Source organism: Scomber japonicus, chromosome 17 (genome assembly GCF_027409825.1).
Source record: "Scomber japonicus isolate fScoJap1 chromosome 17, fScoJap1.pri, whole genome shotgun sequence".
Classification (NCBI taxonomy): domain Eukaryota; kingdom Metazoa; phylum Chordata; class Actinopteri; order Scombriformes; family Scombridae; genus Scomber; species Scomber japonicus.
The window spans coordinates 3,483,317-3,495,816 of NC_070594.1; the positions used below are offsets into that span (position 1 = coordinate 3,483,317).

Below are 12,500 nucleotides of genomic sequence, written 5' to 3' on the forward strand. Positions count from 1 at the left end.
TCATTTCCTTCCTTCTTCCTCCTTCCCTTCCTTCTTCCTCCCCCCTCTCCGTCCTTCTTTCCTCCTTTCCTTCCTTCCTTCCTCCCTCTCCGTCCTTCTTTCCTCCCTCCTTTCCTTCCTTTCTCTCTTTCCTTCTTCCTCCCTCTTTTCCTCCCTCTTCCCTCCTCCTCCTCCTCCTCCCTCCCTTCCTTGACTCGTGGACAACAGGAGGGTTAGTGGTACTACCGAGTATTGTTTCACATTAAATCAAGCGGTGCCGAATTTTAATTTTAATACATCCAGACGGATCGTTCTGCAGCAGAACACGAGCTAACCTTCCTTCCTTCCTTCCTTCCTTCCATTCTAATCTATTTCCCTTCTTTCCATCAGTCTTCCTTCCTTCGGGAAACATCTGACTGCTCCATATTTCCCTTTCTTCACCTGCTAGTTGCTAAGTTTTCCGATCAGCTGTTTGACGCCAGGAACTTAATCAGAGGTTAGTATTTAAATGACCACAGCTGGCTGCTGCTGCTGCTGCTGCTGGAGACACAGTTTATACAGACCATAAAGATGATACGTAAAAAGTCATCTGGTGCCAAAAAGCTGTGATTAATTTCAAAATAAGAGTCAATTAATCCATTTTTTTTAAAGCTTAAAGTATTAATAAGTGCAGCTTTAAATGTTACAAGTTCATTTGATGTATTTTAAAGCAAAGTTGGGAGAGTTAGAAAACGTCTATAATGATTTTATTTGTACGTTAAATGAGATCAAACTTTCCAATTGTCGACAAACTAAACGTGTCTCTCTTCATTTCCACTCAGCTCACAACCGAACTAATCTAATCACATGACTGTCTTTCAACTCATTATCCAAAATGACACAGATTCACTGTCATATTCAGGCTTCCCTTCCCTCCTTCCTTCCTTATTCCTTCTTCTCCCCTTTCCTTCCCTACTTTCCTTCATTCCTCCCTCCTTTCCTTCCTTCCTCTTTGCTTCTTTCCTCCCTCCTTCCTTCTTCCCTCCCTCCCTTCCTTCCCCCCCTCCCTCCCTCTCCTTCCTTCCCTCCCTCCTTTCCTTTCTTCCTTCCTTCCTCCCTCCCTCCTTCCCTTCATTTGTCCTTTTCCTTCCTTCTTTCCTTCCTTCCTCTTTCCCCCCTTTCCTTCCCTTCTTTCCTTCCTTCTTCCCTCCATCCTTTCTCCCTCCCTCTCTCCCTCCTTCCTTCCTCCTTTCCTTTCTCCCTCTTTTCCTTTCTTCCTTCCTTTCTTCCTTCCAGATTCAGAGCAGCAAATTAAAATCAGTCAGTCAGTCAGTGGGACAAAAAGCAGCAACTTGAACGGAGTGTCAGACCTGGCTGAAGCTCGGCTGCACAGAACAAACCTTTCATCACTGAGTTTTCATTTATTTCATCTGTCACTTCCTCCCTCCTTCCTTCCTTCCTTCTTCCTCCCTCCTTCCTTCCTTCGTCCTTCTCTCCCTCCTTTCCTTCCTTGTTCCTTACCTCCTTCTCCCTTTCTCTCCTCCCTCCTTCCTTCCTTCCCTCCTTCTTCCTTCTTCCCCCCTTTCCTTCCCTTCCTTCCTTCCTTCCCTCTCTCCTTCCTTCAAAAAGGAGCAACTTTAACTGAGTGTTAAAAAATCACCTCCTACATGAACAGAAGGAGGAACGAGCCTCATATAAACACACAGCTGTGAGTCATGCTGGTACTTACACACCTCGCTCTCTCTCTCTCTCTTTCTTTCTTCCTCTCTCTCTCTCTCTCTCTCTCTTTCTTCCTCTCTCTCTCTGGCAGAGTTATTCATCCAGGTCCATTCAATTCAACTTCAATTAAACCTCCTTTTCTTGTCCTCCATTCATCCTCCTCTCCTCTCTTCTCTTCCTCTCCTTCTTCTGTTTTCTTCTTGTTCTCCTTCTCCTTCTTCTTCTCTCCTCTTCTTCTCTTCTCCCTCTCCTTCTTCTGTTTTCTTCTTGTTCTCCTTCTCCTTCTTCTTCTCTCCTCTTCTTCTCTTCTCCCTCTCCTTCTTCTCCTTTCCAGTCTTCTCTTCTTCTTCTCTCCTCTTCTTCTTCTTTCCTCTCCTCTCTCCTTCTCCTCTCTTCTTCTTCTGTTTTCCAGTCTTTTCTTCTTCTCCTCTCCTCTCTCTCCTCTCTTCTTCTCCTCTGTCCTCTCTTCTTCTTCTCTCTCCTTCTACTCCTCTCCTCTCTTCTACTTCTTCTTCTCTTATCTGGCTGCGTCTTCTCTCTCCTTCTACTCCTACTCCTCTCTTCTTCTTCTCTTATCTGGCTGCGTCTCCTCTCTTCTTCTGTGTTTTCAGTGTGTGAACTGACAGCGAGCAGGAGGCCACACCCCAAACCATGCTGATCAGATTAGAGGGCAGCCTGCTTGCCATAACCCTAGACCTCCGCTCTTCCTCTCATTTCCTCCCTCCCCCTCTCTCTCCCTCTCCCTCTCTCTCCCTCTCCCTCTCCCTCTCCCTCCCTCTCCCTCCCTCTCCCTCTCCCTCTCCCTCTCCCTCCCCCTCTCCCTCTCTCCTCTCTCTCCACCTCTCTCTCTCTCTCTCTCTCCCTCTCTCTCTCCCTCTCTCTGTCTCTCTCTCTCTCCATCCGTCCGTCCAACCCCAGACTTTTTCCCCTCCCTCCTACTTTTTTCCTTCCCCTTCATCTCTCGCTCTGCCTGCCAACTCCAAACCTCATCCTCCCCCTCTCCTTCTCTCTCTCTCTCTCTCTCTCCCTTCATCTACAGCAGGGAGGTCAAACATGAGGCCCGTGGGCCAGAACTGGCCCGCCGAGGGGTCCAATCTGGCCCACTTTCCCTCCTTCCTTCTATTCATTCGCATTTCCCTTCTTTCTATCAGTCATCCCTTCCTTCCTTTCATCTTTCCTGCCTGTCTTCTTTTGCTTCCTTCCTTCCATTCCAATCCCATTTCCCTTCTTCCCATCTGTCCTTCCTTCCTTCTCGCCTTCCTTCCTTCCTTCCTTCTTGTCCTTCCTTCCATTTTAATCGCATTTCCCTTCTTTCCATCTGTCCTTCCTTCCTTCTCTCCTTCCTTCTTTTCTTCCTTCCTTCCTTCCATCTTTCCTGCCGGTCTTCTTGTCCTTCCTTCCTTCCTTCCTTCCATCCTGTCTTCTTTTCCATCTTTCCTTCCTTCCTTACTTCCTTCCATCTTTCCTGCCAGCCTTCTTGTCCTTCCTTACTTCCTTTCCTTCCATTTTAATCCCATTTCCCTTTCCATCTGTCCTTCCTTCCTTCCATCTTTCCTGCCTGTCTTCTCTTCCTTCCTTCCTTCCTTCCTTCTTTTTAATAATCCGACCCACATGAGATCAAAAGCGGCTGTTTGTGGCTCTTGAACGAAAATGAGTTTGACCTCCTTCATCTACAGTAACACCCTGTTCTGGTTTTCTAAAAAGAAAGAAAGAAAGAAAGAAAGAAAGAAAGAAAGAAAGAAAGAAAGAAAGAAAGAAAGAAAGAAAGAAAGAAAGAAAGAAAGAAAGAAAGAAAGAAAGAAAGAAAGAAAGAAAGAAAGAAAGAAAGAAAGAAAGAAAGAAAGAAAAGAATAAAACTCCTCCCTCTTTCTCTTCTTCTCTTACCCAGACTTGTGTCGAGTCCTCATCATGGACGCCGGCTCTCTCTTCCCTCCCTGGTCGAACATCGGGTCCACGAACTTGAAGACGTGCGTTGAACCGAACTGGAGGGTTGAACCTGAACGCAGCACCGTCGTCTCGGTAACGCGCTGCCCGTCCACGAAGGTGTCGGCGTCCGGACCGTGGGGCGTCACGGTAACCATTCCCTCGCTGTGCATCAGGTTACAGTGGTGGGGGAGGATACCCGGACCCAGCAGCTACAAGGAGAGAGAAGAGGAGGAGGTACATGTTTAATATGGGAGGAGGAGGAGGAGGAGGAGGAGGAGGAGGAAGAGGAGGAAGAGGAAAAGAAGGAGAGGAAGGAGATGGAAGAGGAGGAGGAGATGGAAGAGGAGGAAGAGAAGGAGAAGAAAGAGGGGGAGGAGAAGGAGGAAGAAAAGCAGGAAGAAGAAGAGGAGAAGGAAGAAGAGGACGAGGAGGAGAACAAGGACGAGGAGGAGGACGAGGGGAAAAGGAGGAGAGGAAGGAGAAGAAGGTGGTGTATTTATGAGTCAGAATAAGAACAGTATTTAAAGGGTTAAAGTGAGTCAGAATGAGGAGGAGGAAGAGGAGGAACAGGAGAAAGAGGAGGAGGAGGAGGAGGAGAAAAAGGAGGAAAAGAAGGAGAGGAAGACGAGGAAGAGGAGAAGGAGAAGAAAGAGAAAGAGGAGGAGGACGAGGTAAAGAAGGAGGAAAAGAAGGAGGAAAAGAAGGAGGAGGAGGAGGAGGAGAGGAAGGAGGACGAGGAGGAGAGGAAGGAGGAGAACAAGAAGCAGAAGAAGGAGGAGGAAAAGAAGGAGGAGGAAGAGGACAAGAGGAAGGAGAAGAACAAGAAGCAGAAGGAGGAGAAGGAGAAGGACAAGGAGGACGAGAAGGAGGAGGAGACGGACAAGGAGGACGAAAAGGAGGAGAAGGAAGAGGACAAGAGGAAGGAGAAGAACAAGAAGCAGAAGGAGGAGGAGGAGAAGGACAAGGAGGACGAGAAGGAGGAGGAGAAGGACAAGGAGGACGAGAAGGAGAAGGAGGACAAAAATAAGAGGAAGAAGGAGTAGAAGGAGAAAACCAAGCAGAAGAAGGAGGAGGAGAGGAAAGAGGACAAGGAGGAGGAAAAGGACGCGGAGGAGAAGAAGGAGAAGGAAAAGAAGGAGAAGAAAGAGAAGGAGGAGGAGGAGGAGGAGGAGGAGGAGGAGGAGGAGGAGGAGGAAGTCAGTAGAGTTTTTACCTGGATGGCTCCGTCGTCTGTGCAGTCGGAGCCGACCTCAGTGATGCTGTGCTGGAGCCGGTACAGCTTTGGTTTGTCCCTGGAGTCCGACCCATCTACACACACACACACACACACACACACACACACACACACATTAGCACATCAAGTATAACACACACACACACACACACACACACACACACACTCATCGACTCTCACATCCATCATTTCAACGAGCAAACAGTCGATATGTAACGGAGTGTGTGGCTCAGAGGGCTGCAGAGTGATTATTGATTATTAGTAAAGAGCTGGTTTAGTAACAAAAAGCAAAGAGCAGCACATTAGTTTGCTGGAGGGGGAGGAGGGGGGGGGCGGAGGGAGGGAGGGAGGGAGGGGGGGAGGTGGAGAGAGGAGGGGGGAGGGGGGGTAAACCCTAACTGTTGGCTTGTGTTGAGGGGGAAATGAAAGAGTATGAGATAAACCTCAGACCGTCTTCTAAAAATAGAACTGAAATCAACCTCTGAGGCCTTCCTGTCTGTTTTGACTATTCCTCTCCTTCCTTCCTCCCTCCTTCTCTTTCTTTCCTCCCTTCCTTTTGTCCTTCCTTCCTCCCTCCCTCCTTCTTTCCTTCCATCTGTCCTGCCTCCCTCTCTTTCCTTCCTCTCTCCCTCCTTCTCTTTCTTTCCTTCCTCCATCCCCCTTTGTTCTTTCCTTCCCCCCTTCCTTACTTGCTTCCTTCTTTCCTCGCTCCCTCCTCATTACCTTTCTTCTTTCCTCTGACCTTCCTCTTTTCCTTTCTCCTTCCTTCCTCATTACCTTCCTTCTTTCGTTTGTCCATCCTCTTTTCCTTTCTCCCTCCCTCCCTCCCTCCCTCCCTTCTTTCGTTTGTCCATCCTCTTTTCCTTTCTCCCTCCCTTCTTCCTCCCTCCTCCCTCCCTCCTTTCTTTCTCCCTCCCTCCTTCTCTTTTTTCCTTCCTCTTTCCTCCCTTCCTTCCTTCCTTCTTCTCTCTTTATTTCCTCCCCATTACCTTCCTTCTTTCCTCCGTCCTCCCTCCTTTCCTTCCTTCTTCCTCCCTCCTTTCCTTCCTTCCTTCTCCCCCCCTCCCTCCCTTCCTTCCTTCTTCCTTCCTTCCTTCCTTCCTTCCTTCCCGCGCTAACCCTAACCACATTCAGAACATAAACTCATATAAACTTTCATCAGCTGGCAGAAGAACTGAAACCTTTTATTATTTCTGGCTGTTTAAAAAAAATCCATATGAAGTTATTAAATGTTTCCAGAAAGAGAAAAGGATGTTTTTTTTCTCCTGATTGCAGGCGTTTTATTCTGAAATTCAGCCTTCCTGTGTAACATTCATTCATTTTTTTAATTTAAGCCGACAGCACTTTGGTTTCACATCCGGAGAAGGATTTAAAGTCTTAAAAACTAAATTGTTTAAAGCTGCTGTGAGTTTTATATAAAGTATAAAGGACCCTGAGCTGAGATTGTAAAGGACCAGTAAAGGAAGGAAGGAAGGAAGGAAGGAAGGAAGGAAGGAAACGAGGGAAGGAAAGAAAGAAGGAAAAGAAGACAGTGAGGAAGAAAGGAAGGGAGGAGGGACAGAAGGAAAGAAGGAAGGAAAGAAGGAGGGAAGGAAGGAAGAAAGGAGGGACGGAAGGAAGGAAGAAAAGAAGACAGTGAGGAAGGACAGATGGAAGGAAGGAAGGAAGAGAAGACAGGGAGGAAAGATGGAAGGAAGGAAGGAAGGAAGGGAGGAAGGAAGGAAGGAGGGAAGAAAAGAGGACAGTGAGGAAGGAAGGATGAAAGAGGAAGGAAGGAAGGAAGAAAATGAGGGAAGGACAGAGGGAAAGACAGAAGGAAAGAAAGAAGGAAGGACGGAAGGAAGGACGAAAACAAGGGCAGGAAAGAAGGAAAGAAAGAAGGAAGGAAAGTAAGGAGGAAGAGAAGACAGTGAGGAAGGAAGGAAGGAAAGAAGGAAGGAAACGAGGGAATAAAAAAAGGAAGGACGGACAGAAGGAAGGAAGGAAGGAAGGAAGGAAGGAAGGAAAAGAAGACGGAGGAAAGATGGAAGGAAGGAAGGGAGGGAGGGAGGAAGGAAGAAAGAGTAAGGACAGATGGAAGGAAAAAATGAAACGAGAGAAGAAAGGAAGGAAAGGAGGAAGGAAAAGAAGACAGGAAGGAAAGTGGGCCATATTGGACCCCTTGGTGGCCCGGTTCTGGCCCACAGGCCTCATGTTTAACATCCCTGCCTTAAACTCTCCATCTAAAAAAGGACTAAACCTACAACAACGGGGGGTGAGGTGGGGGTGGAGGATGGGGGGGGGTGGGTTACTGCTTCCCCCCCAACCCCCCCCCCCTCCCCTAAACAATCCCATCAGCCACTGCAACAAACACAGAGGAGGTGTGGTGGTGGGTTTCTTTACCTTCGTGGTGCCGATAGGCGTAGTAGGCATAGTGATTCCCTCGCCCTACGCAGACAGGCAGGCAGGTACGGAGGAAGAAGAACACATGCACAAGGCCCCACACACACACACACACACACACACACACACACACACACACACACACACACACACACACACACACACACACACCATGCCATAAGAAAGTGGGAAAGAAAACAGACACATAGCAGAGGGTGAAAATGCAGCAAGGAAGGAAAAAAATGCAGCATTACCATGGTAACATGTTAAATGCATGGAGAGACACACACACACACACACACACACACACACACACACATATATACAGAGACACACACACACACACACACACACACACAGACACACACACACTCACACACAGAAACACACACACACACACTCCTAATCATAACCTCCTTCTCTCTTTCTCATCGCTCCCTTCCTTCTTTGCTCCCTCCCTCCTTTCCTTCCTCCCTCCCTCCCTCTTACCTTCCTTCTTTCCTTTCCTCCCTTCCTTCCTTCTTTCCTTTCCTGCCTCCCCCCTTTCCACCTTCCTTCTTTCCTTCCCTTCCCTTCTTCCCTCCTCCCTTTCTCCCTCCTTTCCTTCCTTCCTCTCTTTCCTCCTTCTCCTTTTTCCTTCCTCTCTTTCCTCCATCCCCCTTTCTTTCTTCCTTCCTTCCCTCTTCATTTCCTCCCCATTACCTTCCTTCTTTTCCTGAAAGTAGTAGACTAAACACACACACACACACACACACACACACACACACACACACACACACACACACACACACACACACAGATCAACCTGACAGTGGGAGTGAAGTAGAAGCGTTAGTATAAGTGACTTCCTGTTCCTGGTCTCAGCTCCGCAGCTCCGCTCTGTTCTCACGCTGCCGAGCTGAGACCAGGACGAGTCGCCATCATCAGGCTTTTATTTTGGCGGGTTGGGGGGGGGGGGCGGTGGGGGCGGTGACAGCCAAAAAAGGGGAGAAGGATCAGTAGCAAGAGACAAGCTGTTAGGATTAGGAAGATTGGAAGCAGAGGTTTGGTTTCTCTTTTTTTCTGCATCCTAAAAAACATTCACGTGGTTTTAAACATCACACAGAAAATAAAATAAAATATAAAATAAAATAAAATATAAAATAAAATAAAAAATATAAAATAAAATAAAATAAAATAAAATAAAAAACATAAAATAAAATAAAATAAAATAAAATAAAAAACATAAAATAAAATAAAATAAAATAAATAAAATAAAATAAAATAAAAAATAAAATAAAATAAAATAAAATAAAAAATAAAATAAAATAAAATCTACTAACTGGTGTTTTTAACCTTCCTGTCATCCTCCCGGGTCAAATTGACCCCGTCTGTTTTGACTGTTCCTTCTTTCCTCCCTCCTTCCCTCTCTCTTTTCTTCCTTCTTCCTCCCTTCCCCTTTTCCTTCCTTCCTTCCTTTCCGTCTTTCCTCCCTCCCTCCTTCTCTCTTTCCTTCCTCCCCATTACCTTCCTTCTTTCCTCCCTCCTTTACTTCCTTCTTTCTCCCTTCCTTTCTCCCTCCCTCCCTTCCTTCCTTCTTTCCTCTGTCCTTCCTTCATCCCCTTCCTTCCTTCCTTTCCGTCTTTCCTCCCTCCCTCCTTCTCTCTTTCTTTCCTCCCCATTACCTTCCTCCCTTCGTTCTTTCCTTCCTTCATCCCTCAGTTCCTCTTTTCCTTTCTGCCTCCCTCCTTTCATTCCTCCTTCCTCCCTCCTTTCCTTCCTCCCTCCTTCCTCCATCCTCCATCCTTTCTTTCCTTCTTTCTCCCTCCTCCCTCCCTCATTTCCTGCCTCCTTTCCTTCCTTCCTCCCCTCCTCCCTCCCTTCCTTCCTCCCTCCTTTCCTTCCTTCTTTCTCCCTCCTTCCTCCTTTCCTTCCTTCTTTCTCCCTCCTTTCCTTCCTTTCCTCCCTCCTTTCCTTCCTTCTTCCTCCCCTCCTCCCTCCCTTCCTTTCCTCCCTCCTTTCCTTCCTTCCTTGACTCGAGGACAACAGGAGGGTTAAAACCAGCATTCCACTAAAGCAACTTACCTTCAGTTAGACTCTGAATCTCTCAACCTGCCCCTTTGATATTTAAGTTTGCAGGATGTTTAATGTTTAATGTTTAATCTAATATTATCTCCCATAATTAAATATACACCAATAATCATATAATAAGTCATATATATATATATATAAACCTGTAATTTCAAAGATTAAAGTCATCTATTTGATCTATTTGTAGTGTTAACCCTCCTGTTGTCCTCAGGTCAAGGAAGGAAGGAAGGAAGGAAGGAAGGAGAGAAGGAAGGAAGGAGAGAAGGAAGGGAGGAAGGAGAGAAGGAAGGGAGGACGGAAAGGAGGAAGGAAAAGAGGAAGGAACTAAGGAGAGAAGGAAGGGAGGAAGGAAAGGAGGAAGGAAAAGAGGAAGGAAGGAAGGAAGGAAGGAAGGAAGGAAGGAAGGAAGGAAGGAAGGGAGTAAGGAGTAAGGAGGAAGGAATTAAGGAGAGAAGGAAAGAAGGAAGGAAAAGAGGAAGGAAGGAAAGGAGTAAGTAGGGAGGGAGGGAGGGAAAGAGGAAGGAAGGAAAGGAGTAAGGAGGGAGGGAGGAAGGAAGCAAAGAAGGAAGCAATGACGGACGGAAGGAAGTGAGGAAAGAAGTATGTGGAAGAAGGAGGGAGCAAAGAAAGAAGGAAGGAGGGGAAGAATGAAGGAAAAATTAAAGAAAGAGGAAGGAAGGAAAGAAGAGATGGGGTCAATTTGACCCGGGAGGACGACAGGAGGGTTAAATTGTACGATATATAATATACCTCATATAATAAAAAGACTAAACCTAGAATTTCTACATCTTATACTGTTGTTGGAAGTATTAAATATGTGTGTTAGGATAAATAATGTTTCCTTTCTTTAAAAAAAAAAAGTAATAAAAGCAGAAACTCAAAATCTCCCTCAGTAAAAACATGAAGTCAAACACACATTTTATTAAAAGCTATTCTTGTCGTGTTTCGTCTTTTTTAAAATCTGGTTTTTATATTGAGAGGAAATCCTGCACAGCTGGAATCATAACGGAGCCACATGTTCACTCACCTTGGCAGGAAAGAGAGAGAAGGAAAAGAAAAGAAAAGAAGAGCTTCCACCTTTCCATTAAGCTTAAATATCTACTGGAGGAGCAATACTGCCCCCCGGTGGTCACTGCATGTCATTACAGCTGGAGTTTATTATTACTACCACTGCTGCTGTAGACTCAGGGTCCTGGATGGTTTCCCTCTGTCCTTTCTTTCCTTCCTCTTTTCCTTTCTCCCTAGCTCCCTCCTTCCTTCTTTCCTTTCCTCCCTTCCTCCTTTCCTTCCTTCCTCCCTTCCCTCCCTTCTTCCTTCCTTCCTCCCTTCCTCCTTTCCTTCCTTTCCTTCTCTCTTTCTTTCCTCCCCATTACCTTCCTTCTTTCCTCTGTCCTTCTTTCCTTTCCTCCCTTCCTCCTTTCCATCCTTCCTTCTCTTTCTTTCCTCTGTCCTTCTTTCCTTTCTCCCTCTCTCCCTCCTTCCTTTTTTCCTTTCCTCCCTCCTTCCTCCCTCCCTTCCTTCTCTCTTTCTTTCTTCCACACTACCTTCCTTCTTTCCTCCCTTCCTCCTTTCATCTTTCTTTCCTCCCTCCCTTCTTCCTCCCTTCCATCCTTCCTTCCTCCTTTCCTTCCTTTTTCTTTGGGTCTGTTAGAAACCTCACCTCACTTCCTTCCTTCCTCCCTCCTTCTCTTTCTTTCCTCTGTCCTACTTTCCTTTCTCCCTCTTTCCTTTTTCCCTTTCCTCCCTCCCTCCTTCCTCCCTTCCTTCTTCCCTCCCTTCTTCCTTTCCTACCTTCCTCCCTCCCTCCCTCCCTCCCTCCCTTCCCTCCTTCCTTCCTTCTTCCTCCCTCCCTTCCTTCCTTGACTTGAGTACAACAGGAGGGTTAGAGCTAAAATGAAATCAGCTTCAGCCTGCTGATTTCAGCTCGGGTAGGAACCAAATGCATTGTGGGTAATTGTGTAGTTACTATCTGGTCCTTTAGTGTGAAGTGTGTAGTATGCAGTTTCTAACAGACCCCCCATGGTTGAGTGTTTCTATGTGTGTGTGCGTGTGTGTGTGTGTGTGTGGTGGTCTACCTGGACTCAGCTCCACCAGGTAAGGCAGTTTCTCGGGCGGACAGTGAGCTGGTGCTGCCGTCTCTCCCTCGTAGACCTTTCTCATTCCTCCCCTTCCTCCCCTGGTAGTCTGGAGGTCTCTTCTTCAGCTGGAACACTAGTGCAGCTACACACACACACACACACACACACACACACATAAACACACACACACACACAGACAGAGACATACACACACACACACACACAGACAGAGACACACACACACACACACACAGACAGAGACACACACACACACACACACACAGACAGAGACACACACACACACACACACACACACACACACACACACACACACACACACACACACACATAAACACAAAGCTCCATATAAAAAGTGTCAACATGAAGAAGAACAGCAGAGAAACTAATGAAAGTGTAATGACAGCAGTGGAGCAGCAGGGGGCAGCAGAGACCAACAAGAGAAACACTGTCACTATACTGGAGAGGATTAATAACTGTGTGTGTGTGCGTGTGTGCGTGTGTGTGTTCACCTGTTAGTGTCTATGTGTGTGTGTGTTCGCCTGTTAGTGTCTATGTGTGTGTGGTGTGTGTGTCTGAGCCTATATGTATGTGCATTTGTGTGCACAGAGTATGTGTGTGTATTCGCCTGGGTGGTCTATGTGTGTGCAGTGTATGTGTATTCGTAGTGTGTGTGTGTGTTTATTTGCCTGTGTGTGCAATGTGTGTATGTGTGTGCCGTCTGTGTGTGTTAGTGTGTGTTAGTGTGAGCAGTATGTGTGCGTGTATTCACTTGTGTGTGTGTGTGTATTCGTAGTGTATGTGCGCCTGTGTGTGTGTGTGTAGTCGCTTGTGCAGTGTGTGAGTGTGTGTGTGTGTGTATTTGCCTGTGGTGTGTAGTGTGTGTGTGTGTGTGTGTGTGTGTGTGTGTTACCTCTGTCAGCGGGCCATTCCCTGAAGATCTGCAGCGGACATTCTCCATCATCCAGAATCACGTCTTTGCCTGATTTATCATCCTGCTGCAAACAAGACAGAAACAAAGCAGGTTAACTTTATTCTTTCATTTTTATTCTTTCCAACAATCACACTACGTTATATAATAATATAATATAATAAAATATAATAATATATAATAT

At 46.5% G+C, this 12,500-nt stretch overlaps 1 protein-coding gene across 1 annotated transcript in view; it reads right to left on the reverse strand.

The window, feature by feature from the left end:
* afdna (afadin, adherens junction formation factor a) overlaps positions 1 to 12,500 on the reverse strand; it is a 45,025-nt gene that overhangs the window by 11,053 nt on the left and 21,472 nt on the right. The window contains 5 exon segments of the mRNA XM_053337118.1: positions 3,562 to 3,812; positions 4,817 to 4,911; positions 11,365 to 11,404; positions 11,406 to 11,509; positions 12,299 to 12,383. Of these exon segments, the coding sequence (XP_053193093.1) occupies positions 3,562 to 3,812; positions 4,817 to 4,911; positions 11,365 to 11,404; positions 11,406 to 11,509; positions 12,299 to 12,383 (575 nt within the window).